This window comes from Agelaius tricolor, unplaced genomic scaffold (genome assembly GCF_023055355.1).
Source record: "Agelaius tricolor isolate 1412-34295 unplaced genomic scaffold, bAgeTri1.0.p SCAF_51, whole genome shotgun sequence".
Classification (NCBI taxonomy): Eukaryota; Metazoa; Chordata; class Aves; order Passeriformes; family Icteridae; genus Agelaius; species Agelaius tricolor.
The window spans coordinates 1,629,400-1,644,940 of record NW_027269311.1 but is presented as its reverse complement, the minus strand read 5'-3'; the positions used below and the strand labels follow the sequence as shown (position 1 = coordinate 1,644,940).

The 15,541-nt window shown below is 49.8% G+C and overlaps 1 protein-coding gene across 1 annotated transcript; it reads right to left on the bottom strand.

The window, feature by feature from the left end:
* Positions 1-9,982: 9,982 nt before the first annotated feature.
* Positions 9,983-10,915, bottom strand: LOC139604438 (olfactory receptor 14J1-like). The gene has a single exon (XM_071455590.1). It carries the CDS (start codon positions 10,913-10,915, stop codon positions 9,983-9,985), a length of 933 nt encoding a protein of 310 aa, XP_071311691.1.
* Positions 10,916-15,541: the final 4,626 nt, after the last annotated feature.

Genomic DNA, 15,541 nt, shown 5'->3' with positions numbered 1-15,541 from the left:
CACAGGGGGACAGGGACCCGCCGGCAGCGTCCCCGTGTCCCCCAGGGCCAGAGCCTGGGCCAGGGCTCCTTCACCCTGCTACCAACGAGGCCTTGAGAGCGCTGAAAAAATCCCCAGCAAGGGATCAGCAAAAACCAGATTGAATATTAAGGGACAGCAGCACAAAGTTCCTTGGCAAGAGTCACTCTGCTCCTGACTGGACACTTCAGGCACACCAAGGAAACAAAACAACAAAAAAACCAAACAAAGTCCAGGCAATCAAACTAGAAATGAACTGAGAACTGTCCCTGTGTATGTGTGACACAAGGACAGTGAGGGCAAGGATGAAAGGAATACAGCCCAAAAGCTTAACAGAGCTTAAACTTAACAGGACTTAACTTATACCTTAATCTTAACTGATACCTTCAATTTCACAATTAAGCAAAAAACAGCATTTAGCAGGATTTAATCTAATTTATAACCTATGACTTTGCAATTTAACAGAGGATTAAAATTTAACAGTATTTGACTCAGCTTATAACTTATATTATACATAGCAACTTAGGGAAACAATAACTCTCAACTCTTAGCGGTGTTTAGCTTCACTTAGACCTCGTGACTATGGCAATGTAGGTAAGGTTAAGACATCCTGGCCACACTTGGCACCAACAGCTTTCTTTGGCAGGGTGAGAACAGGGATGTTGTGCCACGGAGGGAACAAAACCAGTTCCCAGGGCTGCTCCTCCAGAAAGCAGGAGCTGGTTGGGCAGCAGCAGTGCCTGGAGCAGACAGTGTTTGTGATGAGCTGCAGAGGAGCTGAGCCCAGGGGCTGTTGGCCAAGGCCGAGCCCCAAGGAGCATTTCTCAGCTGGCAGGGCGGCCTGAGAAGTGGAGGGGGGAATGCAGCAGCACAGGGCCCATGGAACCAAGGGACCATTGTGACACTGTGGGGCCCTGTGAGACCAAGGGACCATTGTGACACTGTGGGGCCCTGTGAGACCAAGGGATCATTGTGACACTGGGGGGCCTCATTGAATCATGGAGAGAACTGTGACATTGCTGGGCCTGATGGAACCAAGGGGACTGTACTGTCACTGTGTGGCTCCATGGAATGTAGGGATCATTGTGACACTTAGAGGCCCCATCAAACCAGGGTCCATTGTAACACCGTAGGGCCTCATGGAACCGTGGAGACCATTGTGACACTTTGGGGTGTCATGGAAACAAGGGGCCATTGTGACACTGCGAGACCCCATGGAGCTGAAGGTTTATTGTGACATTGCAAGGCGTCATGGAACCATGGAGACCATTAAGACACTTCACAGCCTCATGGAACCAAGAGGCCTTTTTGTAATATGGGGCACCAGGGAATCATGGAGACCGTTGTGACACTGAGGGGACCCATGGGATCATGGAGACCATTGTGATGCTATGAGGGCCCATGGAATAAGCAAAGCATTGTGACACTGTGAGGCTTCATGGAAACAGTGAGACCATGGTGACCCTGGGGGTCCCCAAAGAACTAAGAGCACCATTGTGATGCTGTGGGGCCTGGTGAAACCAAGAGGCCTTTGTGACACTGCAGGGCTGCATGGAACCAAAGGCCCATTGTGACATTTAAGGGCCTGATGTCATCAGTGGTCCATTGTGACACTGTGGAGCCAAAGGAGACCATTGTGACACTGCAAACCCCCAGGGTCCAAAGGTCCATTGTGACATTGCAGGGCTCATGGAACAGACGAGTCCCGTGACATTGTGGGGCCTGTGGAACCACAGAGACCATTGTGACACTGCAGGGCCTCATGGAATCATTGGGACCATTGTGACACTGCAGGGCCTTGTGGAATCGTGGGGACCATTGTGATACTTCGGGGCCTTCTGAAACCTAGGGGCCACTATGACATTGTGGGACCCTTTCAAACCTAGGGATCAGTGTCACACTGCAGTATTCTTGTAATCAACAGGCCATTGTGACACTGTGGGGCCCCACAAAACCAAGGGGACAGAGATTATGTCTGGCTGGTTTGGCCTCCCATGGACTGCCTGACTGGTCCAGCTGACCATTGCATGTTGAGGGCCACTTCTCATCTGCTGCTGAAACACTGGGGCTCCGTGCTTTCCTTCCCAATAGAAAAGAACTGTCCTTCTCCTCTAGGGACCCATGGCCAGAATTGGGATTTCACCTCCAAATTTCCTTATATCCAAGGATAGTTCCAATATGAATATTGCCAGGACAAGTCTGGCTGGAAATGGTTTCACAAGGGTCAGGTCCCACCGTCCCTAAAACCCTGGGGAAGGCTCCATGCTCTCCTTCCTATGGAAAAGAACTTTCCTGCTTCTGCAGGTGCCCATGGTTGAGATTATGGTTCCACCTCCAAAATTCCTTAAATCCAAAGACTGCTCCCAGACAAAATCTGCCATTCCTGACAAGTCTGGCTGGCCTTGGACTAGTGAGGCTTTCACCTACCTTCCAAACACTGGGGCTCTGTGCTTTCCTTCCTGTGGAAAAAAGCTGCCCTTCTTGTCCAGGTGCCCATGGCCAGAATTGGGGTTTCACCTACAACATTCCCTGCTGTGAGAGACTGGAGGAGATTGTTGGCTGGAAACATTTCATGTGTGGAGGAGGAAGGGTCAGGTCCAGCCTTTCCCTGCCCTTGAACCCCAGCCCTGCCCTGCCCTGGAACCCCAATCCCCCCAGAGCCTCTATCCCAGCCCAGCAGTGGCTGCCAGTCCCTGGCCCAGCACAGGCAATGCTCCACAGCCACCTCTGCAGCCCCCAGCCCAGCTCCTGAGGGACCAAATGAGCCCAAGCCCCACCTGGGGGAAGGGCCCAGGGAGACCAAGGGGTATTGAAGGCTGACCACAAGGCAAGCACACATCTTGACCCTGGATCCTCTTGGAATTTCCATCGGAACACTGCTGGAATGCAGGAGTTGGTAGCTGTGTGTGTGCTTCTCTGTATCTTTTTTCTCTTTCTCTCTTTCTGTGTATTCTTCTTCTATTTTTGTCCCCTTGCAAATTTTGATTAACTTAAAATTGAACAAGCTACGAGTTTGTGAAGTTGAATGGGCCAAGTCAATGCTTTGAGAAGTGTTTTTGGTTGCTTGAATGTTTGTCGTAGTTTGGCATGGGAAGAATTTTAAAAAGTAATACAAAACTTTTTGTGTAACAGACAATCTCTTAAACCACTGAGATCCTGAACACGCCTCTGTTAAACACAAATGTTACAGATGAAAAAACCCAGGAACCTCCTCTTTCTTTTCCAGTCAACAAAGAAGCAGCAGGCCCCACCCATCATCTGAACCAAACCAAACCAAACCAAACCAAACCAAACCAAACCAAACCAAACCAAACCAAGCAACCCTGCCATGGGCTGAGCCCCTTCCCCCTCCCCAGGCTGCTCCCCCCCATTGGCCCCATTCTGACCAAACCAAACCCCAACAACTCCCAAACAGGAAAACAAAAGAGGATACAAAACCCCAATCAGAACAAAGCCAGCCACAGCTATTAAAATCTCAACATGAAGTCCCCTCTCCCCAACACAATTGAAACGAAAAACTCCTACAACTTACAACCCATACAAAAAAAAACCCACAATTAAAATTAAACACAAAAATCCCAAAACCAACCATAAAACCAATCCTAACACAACCCAACCACAACTTCCACCACAAGTTACCAGCGGGTCTGGTGTTAACCCTTTCAATACTTCAATCCTCCCTCAAGTAAGAGAAAAGCAAAATGCAAGCCTATTAAAAAACATAAAACCATCAAAGCCAGTAAAGGAGAAATTAAATCCCAAATAAAAAAAGACAAAAAATAACCTTAATCTTTAAACTAAAATCCTCTTATAAGGTATAAATAAAATCTCTTTTTCTTTATAACACAAAAACACTCTTAAAAAATAATCAAATTAATATCAAACAAAAACCCCCCTACTAAAATAAACAAATGTTAAAATAACTGTAATTTCATCAAAAGTTTAAATGGGGGAAAAGAAAATTAGTAATTCAGTATCCCCAAGAGATGATTTCTATTCCCAGAGATAAAAATTATTTTAAAAGTAAATAAAAACTTTTAAAGAAGTCATCTTTAAAACAATACCCCATAAGTTCATATGGCAAATCAATAAGCTGTAAAACAGCTTGTAGCAATAAAAACAATTTCATAATAACAAAGTTCCCCAGATAACTGATATCCATCACAAAATTAAGAACCACAAAAAACCTATTTTTTCGTCTTGGAAAAAAAATCTCCATAACCTTAACAAGAAAAACTTCTCTCCCTAAGTAAACTAAAAGAAAGATTACTCTAGAAATAGTAAACTAACTAGAAAATGTAAGTTTACTTTATTTAGATTGTCAGTAAATAGAAAATTTGGTAGAGGAAAAAAAAGTGATCTAAAGAGTTTATTTTAATTCTTACTACCTTTCTCTTTTTAATTTCTTTTTGATAAAACTTGTCTTTATAACCTTTTAAAATTTTCAGCATACTTTACCTTTCTCGTAATCCAATCTCACAATAAAATAAATGCATAAATAATTAACTGACAGTAAAACTCATCACATTCATCAATAAATCAATTAGGAAATCTCAAAATTAAAACAATCTTAAATTAACAAACCAAAACCACTACAATGTCATAATAAACATTTTGCCAAAGTTTCTGTGATTTTCTAAAGCTGCCAGAAAAGGCTGTTTGGTTCTTTTGAGCGCCTCAGAATCTCTTGTCAGTATTTCTCCAGGGAGTCCAACTCAGAGTACACAAACAACTGTAATTCCTTTAAAATAACTCATTGAGAGAGTTGTTTGGGGGATGGGGGTCAGGGCTTGTGTGTCCTGCTTGGCCCAGCCCAGGCAGGGCTTTCCCAGCCACATTCCACACTCCATTGCCCAGCTGGAGCTGCTGGTGCCTCTGAGTTGTGCTGCCCCAGCCCCAGGGACGCTCTCCTTGTCTGCCCATTCCCCCACGGTCACTGGGCAGGGATGGCCTCACTGGGGGCTGCTGACATCCTCAGCAACTTGGAGGCTGCTGCTGAATTTCCCTGCTCCAGAGGCTTGTTCAGCCTTCAGCTCTTCAGTGCAGGAATTCAGTGTCCCAGGGCTCATGAACATTCAGAACACCTGAACAAGCCCAGCCTCTGGGAATCATTTGAATTTAATTTTCAAATCATTTGTGGTTAATTAGACAGATCTCAGTAGTATATCCAAAGTGAATGCAATATATTTAAAAAGACAGTGAGAAAAAGATTTTTCAGGTCCTCTTTAGTTTTTTCCCCTGTTAATTAAATGATGTGTGCAATCTCCAATTGACACTGAATCCAAGTACCTCCTCATGAATTTTAAATAGATATGGAAATCAAGACCCTTCATGGCTGACAATCAATCAGACTCTGTCCCTACCCCCAGCCCACCATTTCCCCCATCCAAGCCCTGGCACTCACAGCAGCCTTGTGCAAATCTGAGCTCCCTCCAGCCCAGGCTGCACCTGCAGCTTTCAGCTCCTTGGCTCCAACTCCCACCTGCTTTCCTTGGAGAAGGAGCTGCCCGAGACACAGAGGGATGTTCATTTCTTGTCAGCCAGCAAAGCCAAGGGAAGGCACAGCTCCATCCAATGCAGAAGTCATTCTTGTCCCTGGCTCTGCCCTGCCCCTGATCCCCACAGCCTGTCCTGTTTCCTTCATCCCTGCATTGCCAGGGACTCTCTGGGACAAGGGAGCTCTGCTCTGGCTATGGAGGGAGGTGCAAGTGCCACCATTGGAGTGGGGGCCACAACTCATCAGGTTTTTGTCCTTTGGGGGTCAGGAGCTGGTGAGACTCAGAGGCACAGAAAGTTTCTCTTCATGGCCAACAGACCATGGTTGAACAGAATGCTATTTAATAACAATCTCGCTCTTCCCTGAGCCATGTGCAACGTCCCAGCAGCATCTGATGAGTGCACCATCCACAAGAGATTTCCATACTAGAATTAATTTTAGACAAGCATGGTTCTGTTACAGATATAAACACTATCAAGTTCTTGTATCAGGATGCTCATCCTGGAGTGGGGGCGAAACAGCTCCAACAATTCCTGATTTGCAAAGCTGTCAGTGGTGGATGGAGAAGGGGGTCAGGCTGCTCTTGGTGCTGAGGAAATGCTGAAACCAGCCTGACTCATTTCATCTCCTCCTGTCCTGCCTGATCTCCCCTCTTTCCCCTTCCACCCATTGGCTTTTGTCTCCCACCAGGCCCCCGGTGAAGAGCCTGGCTCTGTGTTCTCCATCCCCTCCTCGCTGGCACTGCCAGGCTGGGATGAGGAGCCCCTCAGCCTTCCCTGCTCTGGGCTGGACAAGCCCAGCTCCCTCAGCCTCTGCTCACAGCCCAAGGGCTCCAGCCCCACCTTGGAGGCCCTTCCCAGACCCTGCTCCAGCTGCCAGACATCTTTCCTGCCCTGGGCAACCCAAGCCAGGCCACAGTGACCTGGATAATCCCCGTCCTTGATGTCCTGGTCACACAGCCCTGGCCCCTTGTCCCCATGTCAGGCTCTGGGGTGGATCCTGTGGAACATCCTTTGGTGGAGGCTGTGGCTCCAGGTGGGCCGGGGGGATCCCGGGGGACAGGGACCCCGCTGGGCATGGACAGCATTGGACTTGTTGGGAGAAACTGTGAGGGGGAGCTGGGGCCGAGTGACCAACCCAGTGACCTGACACAGCCCTGCTGGGATGGCACACAGCCCCTCTGGGATGGCACAGCCTGCTCTGTGAGCTCACAGCCCCTTCTCTAATGTCACACAGATGGTCTCTGATGTCACAGCCAACTCTGTGATGTCATCATCTGCTCTATGATGACAAACATCTGCCGTGTGATGTCACAGCTGGCTCTGTGATGTCACAAAGGCAGTCTGTGATGTCATAGCTGATCAATGACCTCACATGCACCACTCTGTGATGTCATAGCCCACTCTGTGACCTCATGTTACCAGATGATCAGTTGCCTACACCAGGTGAGCTGACACCTGGAGCTTGTTCTCCACATCCCCAGGCCTATGGAAACCACACAAGGCCCATTGTGTGAAAAGGGGAACTGGAAGTTCAGCAGCCTCAGGGTCCTGCCAGCTCAGCCAGGCCCACTGGAACATTGGGGTCCACGACCTCCAGGGACCACCAGAGAGACCCCCCAGGACAGAAGAACACATGGGTAAAGGGGAGGGGGAATATGTTAATGATTCTGGGGAAATGATTATCATATGTATGTTTAGTCCAGGACAATCAATGAATATGTGTGCAAAATACAGAATATAAACAGAAACTTTCCTGCCCTCAGCATGCAGGGCTTTGGGAGGAGCTCTCCCCCGTGCATCCAGCTGAATAAAGAATGCTGCTTCCTAATGCTACACTGGGGTTAAGGAGTTTTCTCTTTTACTGAATGTTTGGTAACACTCCCACTGCCAAGGAAAGCTCTGTCTGCTGCTGTTCACAGACAGAGAAGGGCTGGGGGCAGATGTGGGGCTCAGAGGCTGCCTGGGGCACAGTGACCATGAAATAATCAAGTTTTCAGTGTTCTGTGAAAGAAGGAGGGGCAGCAACAAAACTTCTACACTGGAATTAGGAAGGGCAGACTTTGGCCTGTTTAGAATGCAGATTTGGGGAATATAAAATCAGGTACTGACTTTTTTTAAAAGAAACAGCCCTTAAAATCAAAGGGGTCCAGGAAGGATGGACACATTTCAAGAAAGTAATCTTAAGGGGGAAGAGCAGCCTGTCCCAGTGTGGCAAAAGACGAGCTGGTGATGAAAGTGACTGTACTGGCTGCCCATGGAGCTTTTGTGGGAACTAGGGGGATAAAAGGACTGGCAACTCAGGAAGCATTTAAGGATTTCGATGGGTTATTCAGAAGGGGAACTCCAGGCCTGTCAGCCTGACCTGGGTGCCCGGCAAGGTTATGGAACAGATCACCTTGAGTGCCATCACAGGGCACTCACAGGATGGCCCAGGGATCAGAGCCAGCCAGCTCAGTGGATTTAGGGGTGGCAGGTCCTGGTCTCCTTTTATGCCCAGGTGACCCACCTGTGGATGTGGGAAAGGCTGTGGATGTTGTGGGCCTGGACTCCAGCAGAGCCTTTGACTCTGTCTCTGACAGCATTCCCTGGAAAAGCTGCAGCCCACGGCTTGGGCAGGTTCCCTCCTCACTGGGAGATTTAAGAGCTGGCTGGAGGCTGGGCCCAGAGAGGGGTGGGGATGGTGCTGCACCCAGCTGGTGTCCAGGCACTGGTGCTGTCCCCAGGGATCTGTGCTGGGCCCAGTCCTGTTTAATATCTTCACTGATGGTCTGGGTGAGGGGATCGAGTCCAGCATTCACAAATTGCAGATGGCACCAAGCTGGGTGTGAGTGTGGATCTGCTGGAGGGCAGGACAAGAAGACACAGCCTTAAGCTGCACCAGGGGAGGCTCAGGCTGGACAATAGGAAGGAGTTCTTCACAGAAAGGGTGAGTGGGAACTGGAATGGGCTGGCCAGGGGGGAGGTGGCAGAGTCACTGTCCCTCTCCAGTGGCACTTAGTGGCATGGTCTGGGTGACAAGGCAGTATTAGGGCATTGGTTGGACTTGATGATCCCAAAGGTCTTTTCCAGCCTATTTGATTCTGTCATTCTATGATGATTGGGACACTCTGGGGCCATTGTGACACTGCAGGGCCTCATGGAACTAAGAGGACCATGGTGACACCGTGCAGCCCCACAGAACCAGGGGTCCATGGTGGTGCTGTGGGGCCAAATGGACCCAGGGAGTGCCCCGTGACACTCTGGGCCCTCGTGGAACCACAGAGGCCATTGTGACACTGCAGGGCCTCGTGGAACCAAGGGGTTTCACCATTTTGACACTGCAAAACCAAGGAGACCATTGGGGGACTGCAGGGCCCAGTGGAACCAAGGGGCCGTTCTGACACTGCAGGGCCTCATGGCACCAAGGGGACATTGTGACACTGCAGGATCTGTGTAACCAAGGGACCACTGTGACACAATGGGACCTCAAGGAATCTGGGAGAACGTTGTGACACTGTGTGGCCTTGTGGAAACAAGGAGTCCATTGTGACACTGAGGGGACTTGTGGAACCACAGAGACCATGGTGACAGTGTGGGACCTCATGTGGCCATGGGGCCATTGTGACACCCTGGGGCCCCATGGAAACAAGGGGCCACTGTGAAACTGCAGCACCAAAAAGAACATTGTGACACTGTGAAGCCCCATGGAACCAAGGAGTCCATTGTCACATTTTGGGCCCCCTTGGAACCAAAGAGACCAGTGTGACAGTGCAGGGCCTGGTGTGACCAAGAGGCCATTGTGACACTGAGGGACCCCATGGAACCAAGGACATCTTTGCAGATGTCACCAAGCTGGATGTGAGCTTTGATCTGAGGGAACATAGGAGTGGTCTGCACAGAGACCTAGACAGGCTGGATCCAGGGGATGAATCCAACAAGGTGAGGTTTAACAAATCCAAGTGTCAGGCCCTGCTATTTGGCCCCCAGTGCTACAGGCTGGGGACAGAGTGGCTGCAGAGCAGCCAGGCAGAAAGGGACCTGCAGGGACTGATGGACAGCAGGCTGGACATGAGGCAGCAGTGTGCCCAGGTGGCCAAGAAGGCCAATGGCTCCTGGCCTGGATCAGGAATGGTGTGGCCAGCAGGAGCAGGGCTGCTGTGCCAGCACTGATCTGCCCCCAGCTCTGCACACAGACATTGCTGCTGCAGCTCCAGAGAAGAGAACACAAGGGGATCACTACAGAAAACTTTGCTGGGAGATCCTTTAGTTCCTTTAAAGCCACATGGAGTGCAGCCCCTCATTGACACAGTCTGTGGCCACAGGGAAGATGGAGGGAAACAAAATGAGAAATGGCACAAGGAATGACATTTATTTTTGGACAATATGAAAAAACTAATACAAAGGAAATGAACATCCAAAATGAAACCAACATGAAGTATCAAATATTACTTTTATTACAAGTGATTTGCAGAAATTTTTCAGCAGTTTATTGTTCCTGAAAGCATCCAGACATCTGTCTCCACACTGCAGCCTTGAGCTCCCGGTTCCTCAGGCTGTAGATGAGGCGGTTCAGGGCTGGAGGCACCACCGAGTACAGAACTGACAGGGCCAGATCCAGGGATGGGGAAGAGATGGAGGGGGGCTTCAGGTGAGCAAACACTGCAGTGCTGAGGAACAGGGAGAGCACGGCCAGGTGAGGGAGGCAGGTGGAAAAGGCTTTGTGCCGTCCCTGCTCAGAGGGGATCCTCAGCACAGCCCTGAAGATCTGCACATAGGAGAAAACAATGAACACAAAACAACCAAAACTGAAACAGGCACCAACAACAAGAAGCCCAAGTTCCCTGAGTTTTGAGTGTGAGCAGGAGAGCTTGAGGATCTGTGGGACTTCACAGAAGAACTGGCCAAGGGCATTTCCATGGCACAGGGGCAGGGAAAATGTATTGGCCGTGTGCATGAGAGCATTGAGAAAGGCACTGGCCCAGGCAGCTGCTGCCATGTGGGCACAAGCTCTGCTGCCCAGGAGGGTCCCGTAGTGCAGGGGTTTGCAGATGGACACGTAGCGGTCGTAGCACATGATGGTCAGGAGGAAATACTCTGCTGAGATGAAAAACAGAAAGAAAAAGAGCTGAGCAGCACATCCAGTGTAGGAGATGTTGCTGGTGTCCCAGAGGGAATTGTGCATGGCTTTGGGGACAGTGGTGCAGATGGAGCCCAGGTCAGCGAGGGCCAGGTTGAGCAGGAAGAAGAACATGGGCGTGTGCAGGTGGTGGCTGCAGGCTACGGCGCTGATGATGAGGCCGTTGCCCAGGAGGGCAGCCAGGGAGATGCCCAGCAAGAGGCAGAAGTGCAGGAGCTGCAGCTGCCGCGTGTCTGCCAGTGCCAGCAGGAGGAAGTGCCTGATGCAGCTGCTGTTGGACATTTCCTGTGCCTTGGCATGGGGATCTGTAAGAAAAGTAATCATGGAATAGTTGGGTGTGGAGAGGACTTGAAATATCCCAGCAGAGGCTGGGGCCACTTTCCCCCCACTGCCTGCCCAGGGCTCTGCTGCCTGGAGCTGTCCCTGCCAGCAGCTGCTTCCCTGTGCCCAGGGCTGGGCCCTGCCAGTGCTGCCAGAGCCCAGCCCAGCCCTGGGGGCTCAGCTCTGCCCTGCAGAGCCCTCCCAGCTCAGGCACTGCCCAGGGGCAGCTCTGGCTCTGCAGGCTCTGATGTCAACGTCAGAGCAACCCTGAGGAGACTGGAAAAGCAACACTGATGCTGCCTCTAAGGGGTCCTGTGGTGATTTCTGTTGCTTCCTGGCTTATTCTGATCTGAGAATTTTTTTTTTTTTTCTCAACCTGAACTGAGTGATGAATATCATTGTGCAATTTCCAACTCAGCGCAGTAGATTAAAAAAGCAGGATATCCCCTTTTATGCAGCCCCTGCCTTGCTATACTCCCTGTATAATCTATTTGGAAATGTTCTGCAGTTAAATGCCATGCTGGGAGCAGTCCTGAACAATGCAGCATCCTCCCCACACAAGGAGAACACTCCCAAGCCTCACCAGCTGTCTCCTGCCACCCAGATCTTGTCCCCCAGTGCTGGAGCAGCTGCCAGGGCTGGCTGAGAGCTGTCCCTGGCAGGCAGCAGAGTCCCTGCCCCAGCACAGCACCCTGGGCTGCAGGACCCTGCTCTGCAGGACAGCCCTGGGCACCCCTGGCTGCTCTGCACAAGAGACAAGCAGAGAATGTACTCACAGGCTCTGCAGGCATTGGCATGTTCCAGCTGCAGGAGATGGCTCCAGGAGCTGCAGCTGCACTGTCCTGCAGCCAGAGGTTCCTGTGCCAAGGGCTGGCAGTGATTGTGCCCCAGGCACTTCTCAGCCCCTTCCCAGCCCTGACTGATTGAAGCTCTCTGTGCCTCTGTGCTGTGCCCAGGCTGGCTGCAGGCAGTGCCCCAGCCCTGCTGGGCTGGCACAAGAGCTGCTCATCAAGAGAAATGTGCTTTTGAAGCTCTTCTTGGGGACCAGGAGCTGCCTCTGGGCCAGGAGCCCAGCCCAGCTCAGCAGCACAGACACAGCACCAGGACTTTAATCAGCCTCTGGGGCTTTGTGCTCAGGCCCTGGACATCAGTCCCTGAGAGGCAGCTGAAGAAACCTCTCCAGAACTCCAAGGCAGAATCCAACTCCAAACTTTCTTGGACTTTTAATGGCTCCCAGAGAGGGACACGACTGAGCAAGTGTCCCCAGGCCCCAGGCAGAGCAGAGAACTGCAGGCAGTGATGACAGGTGGGGACAAAGAGAAGCCAAGTCTTGGTGCCCTGGGGCACAGCAGGGTCTGTGCCAGCAAGGGCTGGGAGGAGACACCTTGTGCTGAGGCCCTGGGGCCTCCTGGCCCAGCCCCAGCCAGGCTGGGCACTGTCAGCCCCTTGTGCTGCCCTCAGCATCCCCCCCTAGCCCACATCCCAGTGGCCTCAAGGATCTGCTGCAAGGAGTCCCTGGGGAGCCTTGCTCAGCAATGGCCCTGGGGGCTCCTTCATGCTCCCTGCAGGGACTGCAGCTTTTTCAAAGGACTTTGGGCTTTGGCTTTTGCCTTGGAGTCTCTGAGAGGTTTGTGCAGTCATGGCCTCCAATTATCTGCTGTAATTAGTCCCTGGAGAGGCTTTGTCAGTAATGACACTCAGTGGGGCTCATTAATGCTTCAGGGTACTTCAGTTATTTGAAGGTACTTGGTGTTTCCCTTTTGATACAGACTCTGTGAGAGGTTTGTGCACCATGGCCCCAATTATCTGCTTTAACGAGTCCCTTGAGGGCTTTGCATTGACATTTAGTGGGGCTCATTAATACTTTGAAATACTCAAGTTTTTTAAGGTACTTTGGATTTTCCTTTCTACACTGAGTCTCTGAGAGGATTTTGTGCCATCCTGGCCTCCAATTCTCTCCTCCAAGGAGTCCATGAGGTACCCTGTGTTGGAGATGGACCTCAGCAGGATGAGGTCCTTCATGCTTTGAGACACTTTTGGGTTTTCTTCTGACTTTGACTCCTGCAAAGGTTTTTGCAATCTCCTCTCAGGCCCTGAGGTTCCAGGGTTTAGCTCCAAATGCACCACAGGGCTTATTAGGATGAAGCATCTTTTGACAAACCATGGCTCTGCCTTGATTTCCCTCTGGTCTAGTCCACTTCAGCAGGACGGTTTCCTTTTACAGTTATGGAGAAGTATTTCAATGAGCTTCTAAGAAACATGTAATCCTATTTTAAAGAGTGTATTTTATGCTGTTCTCTTTAGAGAAGAGGTGATTGCAGCATTCTGTGATTGATATTGATCCAGGGTTTCTCCTAAGGAGGTCTGGCCAGATCAGTGAAGTTGTACCTTGAGGTCTGACCCAGTGAGGACAACTTTTCCCACATTCCCCAACCCCATGTGAGAAATGATTTTTACTTTCAAAAATTTAAATGGTTTATTAAGACTTTATCAAAATGCAACAGAAGACTGAATAAAGAAAAGAATACAGCACCGGGACCAAAGAATTCAGTCACCATGTGCTCATCTACAAAATGGATGCTCTGTCTTTTACACCTCTAGCCCCTCCCAAAGTCTTGTCAATCGACTCCTTCTCTGTCCAGTGCTGGAGATCACTGTCTCACACCTTGATTGGAGGTCAGGTGCTGCCATAGGAACAAGCCAACCCTCCCAAATGCCCCAGCTACTGAGGCCATCCTGTGATAGCAATGCAAGGGGGAGGGGAAAGATAACTGTACATCTACAAAATGTCCCTTAACATATATTTAATATTCACCCATTAATTGTGAGAGTCAACCATAGGGTTACTCTTCTATAACAAACCCCCCTTTTCTTTTTCTAGAAGTCCTTTTGCTTGAACAATTAAGTAAAACTCTGTCTCTCTCTTGTATGAGTCATACCAGCATCTGTTGATGTGGGCAAGGACAGTGGGAACAGGAGAAAAAAATCTCAGGTTTTCCATAGACACACTCATTTGGAATGGACAAAAGGGCATCCCAGAGGTCCAGTGTGGCTTTGACTCCCATCTACCGTGCCTATGTGGCTGCTGCCCATAGTTGGTGCATCTTAGGGGTGAGTCCAGAGGCCAACTCGGACCTGCCCTCCAGTCCCTGTTGTATTAAAAGACAACTGAGGAATTACAGAGGTCTGGAATGGCCTTTTGTCCCTACCTTACCATGCCCATGGGGTTGCTACCCACAGCAGGGCTATGGAGCCTTCTTGGTAGCAAACAAAGGGGTCAACCCGGCCTTGTCCTCCTTCCTTTGTCTTATTTTCTTAAAGAAGCTGTCCCATTGCCTTTTACAGTCCCTTGTGTACTTCCCCTCAACAGCTGCTGGTAATTCTCACCCATGAAAACAGGAAGACAGTTCTCGAGCTGGCTGGTGGAAGCTTGACTCTGCTTTTTGGGCGTCTTGGTGTTTTCCTGGTTGTCTCTCAGTCTCTGCTTGAGAGTCAATCTTGTTTCACCCAGCCTGGATGTTACCGTCCACTCTTTGGTTCTTCTCCTGGGCCTTTGACTCTGTTGCCATGAGTCCATCCCCGCTCTGCAGCTCGCACGGCCGATTCGGTGGTGAGCAGTGCCTGAAAGGGACCTTCCCACTGGGGAGTTAGAGGCTGATCTCTCCATGGCTTAATCATCACCCAATCCCCAGGATTAATATTATGGATTCTGAAATCCAGGGTGGTAGTTTGAGGAATTGCCCCTTTATGTCTTAGCCCTTCTAAGGTTTGTGCTATAGACATCACTTATTTCTTGGCATTGGCTTCCCCTTCCTCATAGGTGGCAGCCTTCTGGGGTGAGGTCAGGAAGGGAAACCCAAACATCGTTTCATAGGGTGGGACCCCCAGATCTGACTGGGGTTGGGTTCTAATTCTTAATAAGGCCAAAGGGAGACATTTTATCCATGACATTTGGGTTTCAATCATTAGCTTAACTAGAGCTCTTTTAAGAGTTTGATTCATTCTCTCAACCTGACCGGAACTCTGTGGATGCCATGGAGTTTGTAATTCCCATTTTACTCCCAGGGCCTGAAAGACTCTCTGAAATATCTCTGATGTGAAATGAGTTCCCCAGTCTGAATCAATCCTGTTTGCCATCCCATATTGGGGAATGATTGATTCTGGAATTGTTTTACTCACAACATTGGCATTGGCTTTCACAGGGTGTACCACCTCTTCCCAATGAGTTACGTAATCTGCTATTACTGGCAAAAACTTCCACCATTGTACCTGGGGAAGCTCAATAAAGTCTACTTGGATGTTTTGGAAGGGCCTTAAGGCCAGTTCTCGCCCTCCTCTGGGTGTTTTCGTCATGATTTTATTATTCACTTGTTGACAAATCACACCCTGTTCAGTTATCTGCTTAGCTATTCTGAAAATTCCTGTGCATCCCCAGTTCCTTAGAAATTGATCACTCAGCGCTTGTGTACCCCAATGTGTTGTCCCATATATGCCTTCTAGCATTTCCCTGGCCAAGGGTTTATTCAACATTTGCCTCCCATCTGCTAATCTCCACTTCCCTTTGTTGTCTTTCTTGGCTCCTATTTT